The sequence below is a fragment of the Pogonomyrmex barbatus genome, unplaced genomic scaffold (genome assembly GCF_055798465.1).
Source record: "Pogonomyrmex barbatus isolate J1 unplaced genomic scaffold, ASM5579846v1 scaffold8, whole genome shotgun sequence".
Classification (NCBI taxonomy): Eukaryota; Metazoa; Arthropoda; class Insecta; order Hymenoptera; family Formicidae; genus Pogonomyrmex; species Pogonomyrmex barbatus.
Window position 1 is genome coordinate 3,642,213 of NW_028297182.1, and position 15,085 is coordinate 3,657,297.

At 33.6% G+C, this 15,085-nt stretch overlaps 2 protein-coding genes and 1 long non-coding RNA gene across 3 annotated transcripts; 1 reads left to right on the plus strand and 2 right to left on the minus strand.

Moving 5' to 3' along the window:
- Positions 1-658: 658 nt before the first annotated feature.
- gry (trafficking protein particle complex subunit 11 gry) lies at positions 659-8,739 on the minus strand. Its single transcript, XM_089084240.1, has 22 exons — positions 8,579-8,739; positions 8,217-8,424; positions 7,947-8,116; positions 7,536-7,724; positions 7,291-7,464; positions 7,043-7,210; positions 6,766-6,970; positions 6,520-6,693; positions 6,354-6,432; positions 6,208-6,262; positions 5,799-6,006; positions 5,480-5,685; positions 5,080-5,385; positions 4,796-5,001; positions 4,551-4,687; positions 4,255-4,467; positions 4,000-4,163; positions 3,700-3,922; positions 3,525-3,633; positions 3,380-3,456; positions 901-3,303; positions 659-818 (listed from the first exon to the last, which is right to left on the minus strand). The coding sequence occupies exons 2-21, from the start codon at positions 8,406-8,408 to the stop codon at positions 3,277-3,279; spliced, it is 3,282 nt and encodes a 1,093-aa protein (XP_088940366.1). The 5' UTR covers positions 8,409-8,424; positions 8,579-8,739; the 3' UTR covers positions 659-818; positions 901-3,276.
- A 118-nt stretch (positions 8,740-8,857) lies between these two features.
- LOC105432776 (putative G protein-coupled receptor B0563.6) lies at positions 8,858-12,626 on the minus strand. The gene is made up of 6 exons (XM_011647723.3): positions 12,432-12,626; positions 11,953-12,209; positions 11,192-11,418; positions 10,425-10,726; positions 10,071-10,305; positions 8,858-9,387 (listed from the first exon to the last, which is right to left on the minus strand). The coding sequence occupies exons 1-6, from the start codon at positions 12,452-12,454 to the stop codon at positions 9,178-9,180; spliced, it is 1,254 nt and encodes a 417-aa protein (XP_011646025.2). The 5' UTR covers positions 12,455-12,626; the 3' UTR covers positions 8,858-9,177.
- Positions 12,627-12,917: 291 nt separating this feature from the next.
- On the plus strand, positions 12,918-15,030 carry LOC112553005 (uncharacterized). Its single transcript, XR_016141174.1, has 2 exons — positions 12,918-13,056; positions 14,721-15,030. It is a non-coding gene; the product is annotated as an uncharacterized LOC112553005 (long non-coding RNA).
- The last annotated feature ends 55 nt before the right edge of the window (positions 15,031-15,085 follow it).

Sequence of the window (15,085 nt, forward strand, 5' to 3'; positions counted from 1 at the left end):
CAGCTTGCACATTAATAGAGAAATATTTTTTGTGGTTACAATAACTTTGTGCATTAATTGCAGGTTTTACAATTTGAATGTGAATGAAATCAATCGCTCCTAAAACATTATTAATTCCATTAAATTGTTCACATATTCTAACTTCATTGTGGTCAATTAATAATTGCATCTGCTTTTGTTAGTAACCAAGCTATAACTTGTCGAATAACTCGAAACATGGAAGAAATTGAAATGTTAAGTCTATCAGACATAATTCGCAAGGGCTCTATATTTGCGATGTACCACAAGAAAAGTAAAAAGCTTAGTTTTGCTGATATCGGTTTACCAAATGTATGTGATGGAATAAATGCAAATGCCTCTAGCTCCTCAATTAATAATGAAGCAGTATATCAACTTAATCGGAAGTGCTCTTTAAATTCATTATCTGTCAAAAAATCTACAATTTGTAAATAATGTTCAACACGATGTCTTCTTCGACCATTCATTAAATGGTATCAAAGGTTACAGCAACACATCCTCATCTTGTCCTTTAGAAATTGATGTCATGTACTAGTATTTAACATACTTGAACTGTTATTCGAGTTAGTAGTACTTTGGTTTTGCATTTCCATCAATTCATTAATAATACCTGGCCATTTGTTAAAAAATTATTCATAAGTTTCCATTAATATCATGTATTTATATCAATTTTACATGAATTTATAATATTTTCATTTATAATAATTAATCAGTGAATTATTAATGACTTGATAAAACTTACTGTTAAAACAGAAATTCTTTTCTCTTAAATTGAAACTAATTTGCGGTTGGATATCAGGCTAGAATAATTGTAATGAAGATTATGATTAGAGATGAAATTATGCAACATAGCTACATTTAGAAAATATAACAGTTCAATACTTTGTCATCGTTGAATAACTGGTTTAAAATTCGTATCAAATTTCATTCAATCTGTCCCGCTAAACTCTGTATCATGTACGATGTCATGTAGCGACTAATTTAAAAATTAAAGTGTCCATCAAGTACCTATGCACTGTGTGTTTAATTGTGTGAAACAGTGTTTCACCGTGTTTCCTTGCTGGAAAGCACCCTATGTAAGGGCTAAATGGAAAAAACTAAATGGAGGCTAAAAGAGAAAAACTATGTCAGGAATAGATGAAAAAATTATGTGGAAGCTAGATGGGAAAAACTAAATGGGGGCTATATGGGAAAAACTATGTGGGCGCTAGATGGGAAAAACTATGTGGGCGCTAAATGGGAAAAACTATGTGGACGCTAGATGGGAAAAACTATGTGGACGTTAGATGGGAAAAACTATGTGGGAGTTAGATTAATAAAACTATGTGGACGCTAGATGGGAAAAACTATGTGGGAATTAGATGGAGAAGACTATGTAGGAAGAAGATGGGAAAAACTATATGGGAACTAGATGGGAAAAACTATGTGGGAAGAAGTTGAGAAAAACTATGTGGGAATTAGATGGGAAAAACTATGCGGGAAGAAGATGGGAAAAACTTTGTGGGGAGAAGATGGGAAAAACTATGTGGGAACTAGATGGGAAAAACTATGTGGGAAGAAGATGGGAAGAACTATGTGGGAAGAAGATGGGAAAAACTATGTGGGAAGAAGATGGGAAGAACTATGTGGGAAGAAGATGGGAAGAACTATGTGGGAAGAAGATGGGAAAAACTATGTAGGGACTAGATGGGAAGAACTATGTGGGAAGAAGATGGGAAAAACTATGTAGGGACTAGATGGGAAAAACTATGTGGGAAGAAGATGGGAAAAACTATGTGGGAAGAAGATGGGAAAACTATGTGGGAAGAAGATGGGAAGAACTACTTGGGAAGAAGATGGGAAAAACTATGTGGGAACTAGATGGGAAAAACTATGTGGGAAGAAGATGGGAAGAACTATGTGGGAAGAAGATGGGAAAAACTATGTAGGGACTAGATGGGAAAAACTATGTGGGAAGAAGATGGGAAAAACTATGTGGGAAGAAGATGGGAAAAACTATGTGGGAACTAGATGGGAAAAACTATGTGGGAAGAAGATGGGAAAAACTATGTGGGAAGAAGATGGGAAAAACTATGTGGGAACTAGATGAGAAAAACTATGTGGGAAGAAGATGGGAAGAACTATGTGGGAAGAAGATGGGAAAAACTATGTGGGAAGACGATGGGAAGAACTATGTGGGAAGAAGATGGGAAGAACTATGTGGGAAGAAAATGGGAATAACTATGTAGGGACTAGATGGGAAAAACTATGTGGGAAGAAGATGGGAAAAACTATGTGGGAAGAAGATGGGAAAAACTATGTGGGAAGAACATGGGAAAAACTATGTGGGAACTAGATGGGAAAAACTATGTGGGAACTAGATGGGAAAAACTATGTGGGAAGAAGATGGGAAGAACTATGTGGGAAGAAGATGGGAAGAACTACTTGGGAAGAAGATGGGAAAAACTATGTGGGAACTAGATGGGAAAAACTATGTGGGAAGAAGATGGGAAGAACTATGTGGGAAGAAGATGGGAAAAACTATGTGGGAAGAAGATGGGAAGAACTATGTGGGAAGAAGATGGGAAGAACTATGTGGGAAGAAGATGGGAAAAACTATGTAGGGACTAGATGGGAAGAACTATGTGGGAAGAAGATGGGAATAACTATGTAGGGACTAGATGGGAAAAACTATGTGGGAAGATGGGAAGAACTATGTGGGAAGAAGATGGGAAAAACTATGTGGGAAGAAGATGGGAAAAAGTATGTGGGAACTAGATGGGAAAAACTATGTGGGAAGAAGATGGGAAAAACTATGTGGGAACTAGATGGGATAAACTATGTGAGCGCTACATGAGAAAAACAATGTGAGAACTAGCTATGAAAAATTAGATGAGGGCTATATGGGAAAAATTATGTGGAGACTACATGGAAAAAACTAGATGGAGACTAGATTGGAAAAACTGTATGGGAATTAAATGGGAAAAGCGATCCCTATGATCCCTATGATCGATATTTACGCATGTATGAATTGTAGAGCGATAGCAATGTAATTGTTACCATTCAACATGTTTGTTGAATACTTAGAACATTTAGTTTAAATAAATTATATAAATCCAAGAAAAATTTATATTCATGTCTTTCTAATAATAATAATATATATGGTATCAATTTATATTATAATTGTTTGTGCAAAATGTATATTATAATATTATAATACAGTTTAATGGAGGAAAAATATTTTTCTTTTAAAAAAAGTAATCCTGATGTTGAATTTATTTATTCTCCTAAAGTCTGCGATTTCGGCTGCAAAAATTTAACATTTTACAATGTAGTATTATCAAAATTATGTTTTTATTTAGTATATTAGTTTTATTCTTACCAGTATATATATATGACTCGGTAATGAACGTTCAATCACTTCTGATAATCGTCCTTTACCCAGTTTGTGTTCCTCATCTGTTCATTATAGATGTGATGTATCAAGTATAAAAATTTAAGCTAATACATATAGTAAATGTCATTACCTGTAGGTACAGTTAATGATAATGTTGGAAGAGCAACAAAACCAGCGACTAACGGCCGTAAAACCCAATCAACTCTTCTGACGTTTCTAGGCAATATGTAAATATCCACCTAAAAAAAAAAAATTCAATAGGATCATTATGTACATCATATATAATACCACCATGAATCACATACTTGTTTTTGTCCAGCAAACATAAACGCATCACTACCTTCCATAGCCAAGCGCAAAGTGATAAGGTAGTCAGAATGATTTTTTATAAAATACGATATACAGAATGGCGTGCGAACCCATCCGTGGGCTGGCATTTTAGCCTCCAATCCGATCACCGCATCCTCGACCCATAAGGGAGCCAAAGTTACACTACTACTGGTTTCCAATGCCGTTTCGTCGTTTGCTCTATGAAACAGAGATTAACGATCGAGATTAAAGATCAGGCTATATTACGCCATAAATTCTCATCGGTTACTTTTTACCTTTTCCACTTGATAGTATATACTCCAATACTAATTGGTTGCTCGCCGCCTATTTTTGGAATCAAGCAATAGGCGTCAGTCCCCGTCTCGCCATCACAGAGTTTAACACCCGCTAAAATGGATTCCTGTTTGTCGAGTTCGTTCTCTCTTTGAATCGAATCTGCCTAATTTCAAATTTGGATTTATCACAATATTCTAATTTATTAATCGCAAACTTTTAAAGATAATCGAGTTATATATTCTGTAGTGGCTTACCAATTCTATAGATGTACTCAAGATGTTTATAGGCCATGGGGAAATACATGTAATATGCGGCATAATGATAAAGGATTCATTGACAAAACCTTTTGTTAATGGTTCGAACAACGTAGTGTAAAATTGCGTTGCAACCTCGAATGGTTTCTTAACTGCCAAAGAATATGTTAATTCTTTGCTTCCTCTAATTTGTTCAAGTCTATTATAATCTGCCTATTATATAAATGCCTATTATATATCATGATAAATAATAGCACATTATACAACAATTTATAAAGACAATTATTTACGAGTACCTTTATTATAATATTTCTATCGCCTATTTTATGCGCTCTAATATGTACAATATGTTTGGCTGAGGAGCCTTTTAACATATCACCAACAAGAATAGATACTTTTGATTCTTTACTAAGCATATTAATGCTTAATTCAGCTGAAATTATAGAATGACTTTATTGAAAAAAAGAACATGATATTAAATGAAATATGAAATATAAAACTTAGAGATCAAGAATAAAATAATGAGAATGGATAAACATACTTGATTGCTCATTACTACCATCTGACACGAGTATTACATATAAACAAATTACATTAACATTCTCATTAGCTGATAGGGATATTGTAATGGGTAGCCATTCGCCTAAAAGCGCAGGATTATTAGACTCTGCAGCTAGACTTAAACTTGATTCCTCCTGTTTAATTTCTGCATGAATTAACGGTCTTATTGCTTCAAACTTTCCTCCACTGATGCAAATAAATAATGTTAAGAAATGTTAATTCTTCTCAGATGATTTACAAAATAAATAGTTTTCATAAACATACCGAAGTTGTTGTATTTCAGGATACAAACGATCCAATAAATTCGTTTCTCTACCCATAGCTGAGAATCTTAACATAATACTGCAACGTGTATTATCGCCCATTTGCAAGGAAACTGTGCTGATGCGAATTTCTACGCCATCATTTTGATGAGGCGCTTTAAAATTGAAGTAAAACTTTTTTGTTTCTTTTGCTTGAAAAATAAGATTAGATTGTTGAGCCTCATCAAGTGGAATTTCGGCATTGTAACCTGGCCCACTAACTGTTATCGATGCATTAGAAAATTTAATGATACCACAGTAAGAGTTCCTGCAATTAAGGAGATAAAATTACATCCAGTAATTTTTAAAACATTACTATTACTACAATACTATTACTACAACATTAAAATAGATATAAATACCTTATAATAACTTCCACCGTTATCATTGTGTTCACTGCATATGTCTGTTGCAAAAACCGTGCTTTAAGATCGACGAATGATGTCATGTTATTATCATCAATTGTAAAAATATTTGATTCCGAACGATTTAATTCCAATATCCATTTCTCCATTGCAGGATGCTTAACATCGTCTGGCAAATCTGGCTCTGGATTCGGTGGTTTCTTCTGTTACCAAAAGTAAAATCATTTTTTTGTAAATCTCCATATGAAAAGAAATTAGTTTTTGAAAAGATCATTATATATCTTGCAATGGAGCATAAATATCTTATTGAGCTTACCTGTAATATATTCATAATATTATTATAAATAACAGCTTGCCGATCCTCTGAAAATGTAGTTGAAGGTCCCAAAGCTTCGAGAGCCAGAGTGAGATAATCTTGAATACTGGTCGACAGATATGCGGCACGTAGTGCATTCTTTATGATATCTGTGAGTAAGACCGGCCATCGTTCTCCATGATATTCCCACAACATGTGCATCAATAATCTGATCAATCAAATTTTATAATTTTTATATTTATAACGCAAAAAATAATGTAATCATTATTATTTTAATTAAATATTTATTAATCTATTTGTTAATTAATTAATTTAAATAAACTAATGTCAACATCAACTTTATCATTTAATGACAAACTTTTCTTTTTAGAAACTTCTATTATAAAGAAAAAATTAATTAATTACTTACGTAAGAACTTTGCCGTAATCTCGAGCATTGAAATATTCTTCTGCCATTTGCACAACTGTAAAAAAAAAAAAAAGATCTTATTTATTTTATATGAACATATTAGTAGTATACAAGTAATTCCTAAATTTTAAAAAAACAAATTGTACCTAATAATCGTCGCATTCTTGGACAACGATACACTTTGAATTGTGATATCGCGTTTCCTAGTAAACCAATAATTATCATCTAAAAAATAAGAATAAATTAATAAAATATTTCTTGTAATAATCTTATCGTATATTCATTTAAAAAATATGTACACGATTATCTTACAGAATGATTAACTGCAGTCTTTTCTCTGTATTGTAACGCTTGTATACCGATAGCTTCCTTGGCCGTGTCCGCAGGTTCTGCACTTAATTTACCAGGTCGCCATGGCCGCTGTCCATAAAATTCGAGTTTCTCTTCACCCAGTAACGGATCTGGATCTGGATAGCTGTTTATATTCTAAAATAATATTAAAACTTAAGTAAGAGAGAAACGAAACATAATTTATTCAAAAAGCTAAATTATTCTTACTTGGCAAAGTTCTTTGCACGCAGATTGCCGTAGGCTTGCATGATTGGCAGCTAATTGGAAGTAATATCCCGGATGTTGCGTTTGAACAGCAGGTAATCCCTGACGAATGGCCTCATCAAATAATTCTGCAAATGTAGAGAATTGACTGCTCATCCAAGCATGGTGTTCAAACATAAGCTCCTTTGGACCAGTTTTTAATTTAAATCTAATAAACATCAGTTAATTGTTACTGTTGAAACACAAAATTTTTATAAACTATTGCCATAAATGTTTAAACCTTTCCGTGTGAAGTCTGAACTGAGAAATGGCATCCTTTGGAAGATTCAAATTAAACATTATTCTGCATAACTTATAATTTATAAAACCAGCTACAGTTTTTATTTCTATTGCGTTTGCATCTGTCATTCTTGTTTCTAGAAGATTGTGATAAGCTTGCATGTAATGCCTGTAAAATATTCATACAGATATACATATGTACGCGCGTGCATGTGTGTAATACATAGCTCTTTAAATTTCTTATCTTACTTTTGAGCAAGATGTAACTCCTGCTTGAGTTCATTCAGGAATGCCATTTTAAATTGATGACGAACAAACAGATATTGATGAACATTCTTGGTAAGTTGATCACGATGACTTTTAACATTTCGATATTCGTGATGATAAAAATTTTGTGCCAAATCGTAGAATGCCGTTTCCAGTCTATAATAAACAGAATATATTATTCTTTTTAAAGAAAATGTAGAATAATAAAATTATATCAAGTTAAAAACCTAGATATATATCCCAATAAGTGATCAGCATGTGGTAGGATATATAAAAGTTTTGCTGTTAAATCGCAAGCTCCACACAGTGCTGTTGCACGCTCGGTAGCAACAACATCCTCGGCACCAGGAAGCGGTTGAACAGCATGCTGTATCAATACTACAGCAATCTTTGTACTTCTTCCATCAAGGGCAGCTCTAAAAAAATATATCACATTCAGTTTAATGTTACAATAATATCAAACTATCATATCCCGATAGATAAGATAAATACAGAAATCTATAAGGGACAACAAAGTATTTTAGTATAAGAAACATAAGATAAGCAATTTTTATATAAAAGTTCAAAAAATAATTATTAGGCATTAAGATCCAATACAATAAAAAAATTGCTTGCCTTTGATTCTTATAAAATGTTACCTTAAAGATTGCACTCTAGAAGCACACTCCATCTTTTTTTCATTCCACAAAGGATCATTCCAGTCCAAATCATAGAACACAACAACTACAGAAGGAATGTCACTGAGATATTTGTTCATCCAGTTCCGTTTTAAAATTCCTTTAGGTATATACCATTCGTACGAGCTACGCTAAAATGTACAAAAACAATACATAGCGACATTGAATAAATAACATCAAACAGATATCTTGTTCACAAATATATCTCAAATAATTAAATTAACATGATACTTTGGGTTTGACAGTAGGAAATTCGTGTGTCAAGCTGAGCAACTTGAACTGAACGGCTGCGCAATCCAGTCTACGATTATTGCTGAATGCATCCCAGATAGAACGGTGTACTGGATTCGTAATGTCCAATCCAGTCAGACCTATTTGTGCTAAAGGCTTAGCTGTCAATTCTGCCGGTAGCTCAAACATCATTAAGCAAAGCACTTTACTGGAAAATTAAGAAACAATCAGTATGCGAAACTCTTATAAGTTTCAGATACGTATGTTTATAAATTCAGATATGTTATAAATTTCTTTTTCTAATCCTTAACATAAACTATATATTAATATCATTTTTCAAATATTGTTCCTTATATAAATACCTGAATTTTAAATAACATGAAATATTATGTCGAAACGCGAATTGCTTCACGATTAAACATGTAATTACTATATATACGTCATTTCATACTTTGACAATTCGGAGTTAAATTAAGGTTATAAATTATCGTCAGCAAAGAGCGACACGTTAGGTTAGGACTTGCGCGCGAAAACGCAGTGAAGTTTGTATTTTATGACTGCAACAATTAGATGCGTAATTTTGATATTTTGAGAAGGAAAAAATTTATGAAAATTTACGAATGAACGGAAAAGAGTCAATATTAATTTTTAAATTTATACACATCAAATGAATTGAAATTTCGATATATTACAATTATAATTTTTATATATATAATTACATAATAATTATGATATAATTATAAATTATAAATTTCTATACATTACAATACAGAAATTGAAATATATATGTACATGTTATTAACGTAATATAAAATTATAATATAATAGTATAATACATAAAACTGTTTCATACATTAATTTGAATCATTAATTACAGGTAAAGTTCCATCATGGATGAAGTAGAAAGGTACAATGACAGATATATAACAAATATAAATAATCGAATTCAAGGCGCAAGTGATTACGTGATAACACGATTCTCTAACATAAAAGCAGTAGCCTCCGACGGATTCGTCTCTTCCTCCAATTTAATTTCTTTAGTCGGTGATTCCGGAGAATTCAATTTGGTATGTTCCGGTGATAAACGAATGGTGGTGCCATGTCGGCTGTAATCCTCGATTTCACCTATCGGTTGATCGGCATCTTGTCCATCACTTTCGTTACATCTGCCCTGTTCACAAAACATATATAAGTACGGTCTTATTTATTGCAAATTTTCCTGTCATTTTCAATTATTATCAATTTATATTCAAAAGCTTAATAGGTAAAAATCGCAGTTATGAAATCGTCAAGATTATTTCTATATTTCTTACATGCAATTCTTTCTTTATTTTATTGGCAATCTTTTGGCATATATTTGTATATTGTAATAAATGTTTCTTAAATACATTTTTTAAATTTTAAAAAGATTAATTTTCTTGCAACTTTGATTGCTCGTAACTTTTGAAATTATAATCTTTTAAAATTGTGAACGATTATAATTTATTTATTTCTAAGAGATTAAAAAAAAACTAGAAAAATCGATTTAGTAATTCTATGTAAAAAAAAAAGATACATAATGAAAAAAGACATAATTTTATAGAAAAATGTTTCAAATATTTAAAGCGATCGAATTGCTTTAAAATAAAAATTATTTTAACCAGTTTAAAATGTATAATGAAGAATTTATTTCTTTTTTAAATCGATTTTTTAATTTTTATTTTTGACATGCCTCTTTAGACGCCTAATCGAAACATTACAAATGTTAAATCGTGACTGATTTATTTATTAGAATTTATTAGAAATATAATTCGTTAATTTATAATAGAATTTTGCAATCAACGAGCAAGTGCAATTGTACTATTTATAGCTCACTTGTAGAATTCGCAGCAACTCCCTTCGAAATTCAGTACTGCAGACGAGATATATAAGAATATAAACGGCGTAATTGCTGAGCTCAACGATCGCCGAACACACTCGGAAAGTTTGATAACCAAGATCCGACGAGTGATGATCGGTATATAGCATCGGCGTGAGACTTGGCGGGACTGTCGTTACAAAGAAACACAATATCATTGTTGTCGTCATTATCGCCAAGTGTTGCTCCTCTCTGCAAAGAGTGATTTTTATAAGCATCGCTTGAGGTTTGGCGAGACCCAAAATGTAGTATCTAATTTTTTGCTTTAAAATATAAAATTTATTTATATATTTATTTATATTTTATTGTACTTGTATCCTCGATTACGAGACAATAACGACATATCGGGCGCGTTGTTGGGCCGAAATTTGTCCGAAGCGACGTTGAATTGTCGGGTTTGCGCGTTCAACTGCAGGAATCTCTTAATTACCAAGCTGTTCAATATAATAAATAAGATCGACGGACAAATCCGCACCACGATCTCCATTATCCAAATATACGCTTTCCACATCGTGCTCTGCGTAACCCGCATATTTTCACGTAGCGCGAAAGAAGTGCCGGAACCGTTTTGTTCCGCATAAACCATTCTCATGATTGATAATGGGCAACTAATCTATAAACGCAAAACGTGTATAATGCACCCTATACATTTCATTATGTAAAATTATTATATGCATATGTAAAGTTATTATATGCATAACCGTCATTAATGATTGTTATTGACGGCATTTAATATTTTAGATATCAACAGCGATTATGTCTAACAATTTTTTATAATACTCTAAGAAATGTATAGTTTGTGTAAAAATCAATGGGTGCTTTCCATTTAGTGACATAAGTCGACACAAGTATCATTTTGTACATGTTAATCATTGAAAGCCAAGAAAGATAGAACGATATTTGTGTTGACTTGTGTCACTAAATGGAAAGCATTCAATGTGTACAAAGATATCTGCGATAATAGAAAGCTCTTACAAATTGGAATATAGAAAAATCATTCAATTTTAATTTATTTACAAAAAAATTCGAATTTTTTTATAAGAAAGAGAACGCTATTTTTTATGCGAAAATAATTTACCACGAAACCGGCGATGAAGGAAGACAATATGAAGTTGTTGACATTCTTGCGCGTGTTTCCGGTACGAATGCGTGCCGGAAAAAATACAAAAATATATCGATCCACGATTAAGCAGACCATGATAAAAGCACTGGCGGCTGAGAAGGCATTCAGAATGACGAGCTCTAGATGTGCATAGTAAAAGGCTGCCGGGTAATTATTGCTCATACCATAGCCCAATCTCAGTGCTGAAATAATATAATCATATTAGAACATCAGTACATGACTATCAGAATGCACTGAAAAAAAATATCCCTTTTGTGCAGACAAATATAAGTTGATCGAACAAGAATTACATGCACCGAAGCTATGCGTGGAAAGAACAGTTTTACTGAAGTGTCTAAAAATTAGGTCAGATCTAAACATAATTTTGTTGGGACATCAAAATTATTATTCTTATTAAAATCGTAATAAAAAATCGTAATAAAAAATTTTTTATATTTTAGCAATCAATTTAAACATCTTGCGTTAATATTTTAGTGGCCCAATAAAATTATTTTCAAATCTGTATCTGATCGAGCTTTTAGATACCACAGCAAAAGTATTCTTTCCGTGTGTCGATGCGACATTAATTGTACTCGAGTATAAAATTAAACGATAAACGAATATAAGATTAATAAAAAATGAATTTAATATTGTAGATACGACAGCTGATTTCTTTTGTCTTCAGCTGAATTTTTCTGCAGTGCACGCTGATTGGGGCTCGGGCTGATTGTACAAACTGATTGTTATCCAAGACAGGGTAACGCCGATGTGCGCCAGCGCGAGTCCGCTGAGATACAAGTAGGCGATACCCCGGAACACAGGGCCGGACAGCACGACGAGGATCGCCGCGTTGCCGAGGACGCCGATGGCCAATATGATCGGGACTACGACACCATAAGAAATCCATAGCAGAGATACCGCCTGATTTCGAGCGTCGTCCTCGACAGGCGCGCGCCCGATAGTGGAGTTGTCGTCCTCGCAACACAACTGCGTGCTAACAGAAAATTTGGTTATTTCATCAGGACATTCTCTCGTGAACATCGCGAAAAGGAAGCGACGACTGTCATCGCCGTCGAGGACAAGCGTGATTATTAAGGCTGATTTATGAATTGTCCGCGTGCTCAATCGACTTCGTCAACGATCAATTGGGAGTAAGGTGGAACGACACGTGTCGTCGAAAAGTGAAGGATTTCCAGTGGAATTATGACATACGAACCCGTCTATCACTCCCGTCAGCATTGTTGATTGTTAATTATACGAAATAGGAACGACGTTAAAGGAGCCTGTCGTCTGAGCGATTCCGAAGCTTTTTGCTCCGTTCAATGTTTCGCGTCTCTCTCACACGCCGTCCGTCGTCTTTCTCTCTTTTTCTCTCTGGTCAGCTGCAAATCTACTTTCAGTAAAGACATGATAGACTCTAACAGGTTCACCTGTGGCATATCCACCTCATGGGTCTTGCCCCAGAAAAATGTACACTGCGCAAGCTCCGGGAAGCTAACGTCGAGGTGTATACGGGGTTTATTTAAACACGTAGATGATAGACTTAAACCCTTTATTAAGGTCAAACTGCTTGAACAAACAACAATCTATTATTAATTGTTGTTTACGGACAAATACTTCGTTGTGGAGATATAATGCGCATTATACAATAAAAATTAAAATGTGACTGACCAGGATTATAACTAATAAAATGTGCAATCGCCGTAATGTTTCCTTTAAAAATTTTTACAATAATTATATCGACAAGATCGTTATTATATCTCTCGATTATTTCATTATTATCGTTACTTCCTTCCTTACTGGAGAATGTCATGAGTTCACAACTACTCTGATTATCGCAGGTAATAATAGGATATTACACACGACTATCCTTCACGATAATGAAAAACACGTAGAAAGTTCATTGTCTTTGTCAAGTTGTAAATGAATGTTCACACGAATGTTTTTATGGGGTAATATTGCAGACTCCGAGTCCCATTTATTTGTCTTGTAAACCTTCGAGTGAGATCACTCACTCATAAGATGCCGATTCATCGATCACATCCACGAACAATTGTTTTTTCACACATTTTACGCAAAGATTCTTTTTGTTACGACTGAAAAAATGTATTGAATGAAATATTGAGGAAATGTAATAATTAAATTGTTTGATTTGACAAATAAAACATTCGTTATTTACGATAAAAAAATTCCCGTTTGGAATTTTGTATCTTTTCATTCTGTGCGTCTAGAATAGGATTGGATTAAATAATGCAACAAATTTAAAGAATTCTAGAAAAAAAATTATTATTATTATTAATTAAATGTATTACGACAATTGCACAAGAAAAAATTAAATTCAAGCAGATATCATTTCCGACATCTTGAACGCAAAGCAATGTCAAGAATGATAAACTCGTTTATTTTCACGTTACGTACGAATCTCAGCCTCCAGACTCGGCAATGCTTTTTAAGAAAAGGATATTACGTCAAAACAGAAGATATTTTTCATAATATTCAACGAATATAAAATTTAAAAAAAGAAATGATTTTCTCTCGAAAAACACGGATGGATCGATTTACAAATCAGATCTCTCGAAGAATTTGCATTGAGCTATGCCATCATCAGTTAGAAGTTTCGAGCAACGTAATTGACGTTCGACTTGATAATCCGTCGAATTATTGGAATCGGTGATCGAGAGACGTTTGAGCGAGACGTCGGAACATCCGTTATGAGACGCGATCGATGGCGCCGTCAACGCCGAAGAAGGGCGGTCCCACGTCGCCGGCGACTAATTCCTTCGAGCGGAAAACACCGTCAGAGACATTCCTCTCGCTCGATCGCGTTTCCGCTCGACCGATCGATAAAGATCCATCAGCGACGTCGTGGAACATCGTAGAACGAAACGCCGACTGCGGAAGGAGATCCGCCGTTTTCGCGGGTCGTGATTTATTTGCGACGTTCGAGAATGAGCAAGGATCGAATTCCTGCCTTTCAACAGGTCGCGCGAAGATGAACGCAACTCGACGAACTATAGGCTTAAAAAATTAAGATTCGTACAAAACGAAAAAATCTTCTAAATTAACGATAATATACAACTGGAAATATTAGCGATCTATATCGCTGCTTCTCGAGAGTTTCTAGATTGTTAGGAAAATAGGAGAAAAGAATTTTCACCTTTAAAAGCGTTGAAAAAATTCAATCTTTAAGTCTTGAAAAATTTCAAAATGAAAGAAATCGTCCATCGATAGAAATTGAACATTCAATAAACTATATCGATAAACAAAGTTTAAATGCGTTTAAATACATCAATATTTCCAGAAAATTAAAAATTGACGTAAACGGAAGCGTAACATATGCCAATGACATGAAACTTTCATCCCCTTAAAGCGAAGTAAATATACCGGAAGCGATCGTATAAAAAGATTTTGAATTATCCGAAGTACACGAAGATATAATTAACATGACTCGAATATATAAAGATCGCTGATACAATGATTACCGATGATATCCATTTTTTCGCAGGTCGTATTCAGATGTATTTTGACATCGTATTGCCAATCGGTAACCAATGGACCCGAAATAAAAGGCTAACTGTGCATCCTTCCGAATCATCGCGTTTGTCCGTAGGCGCATCAGCTGAACAAGCATTGTGTGGATAATGAAAGCGATAGGATCAACTTCACAAACATCTCGGATGCCGAAAAAATAACTGACCAAATGCGATAAATTTGATATAATACAATATACATGTATGAAGAATATAAATTGATATAAAATAATTGGACATAATCTTTATTCTAAATTAATATAAAATAAACATAATTTTCTCCTTTTTATGCGTTTTCGAATCATACATCAAATGTATGTTTTATTTTAAATATTTGACA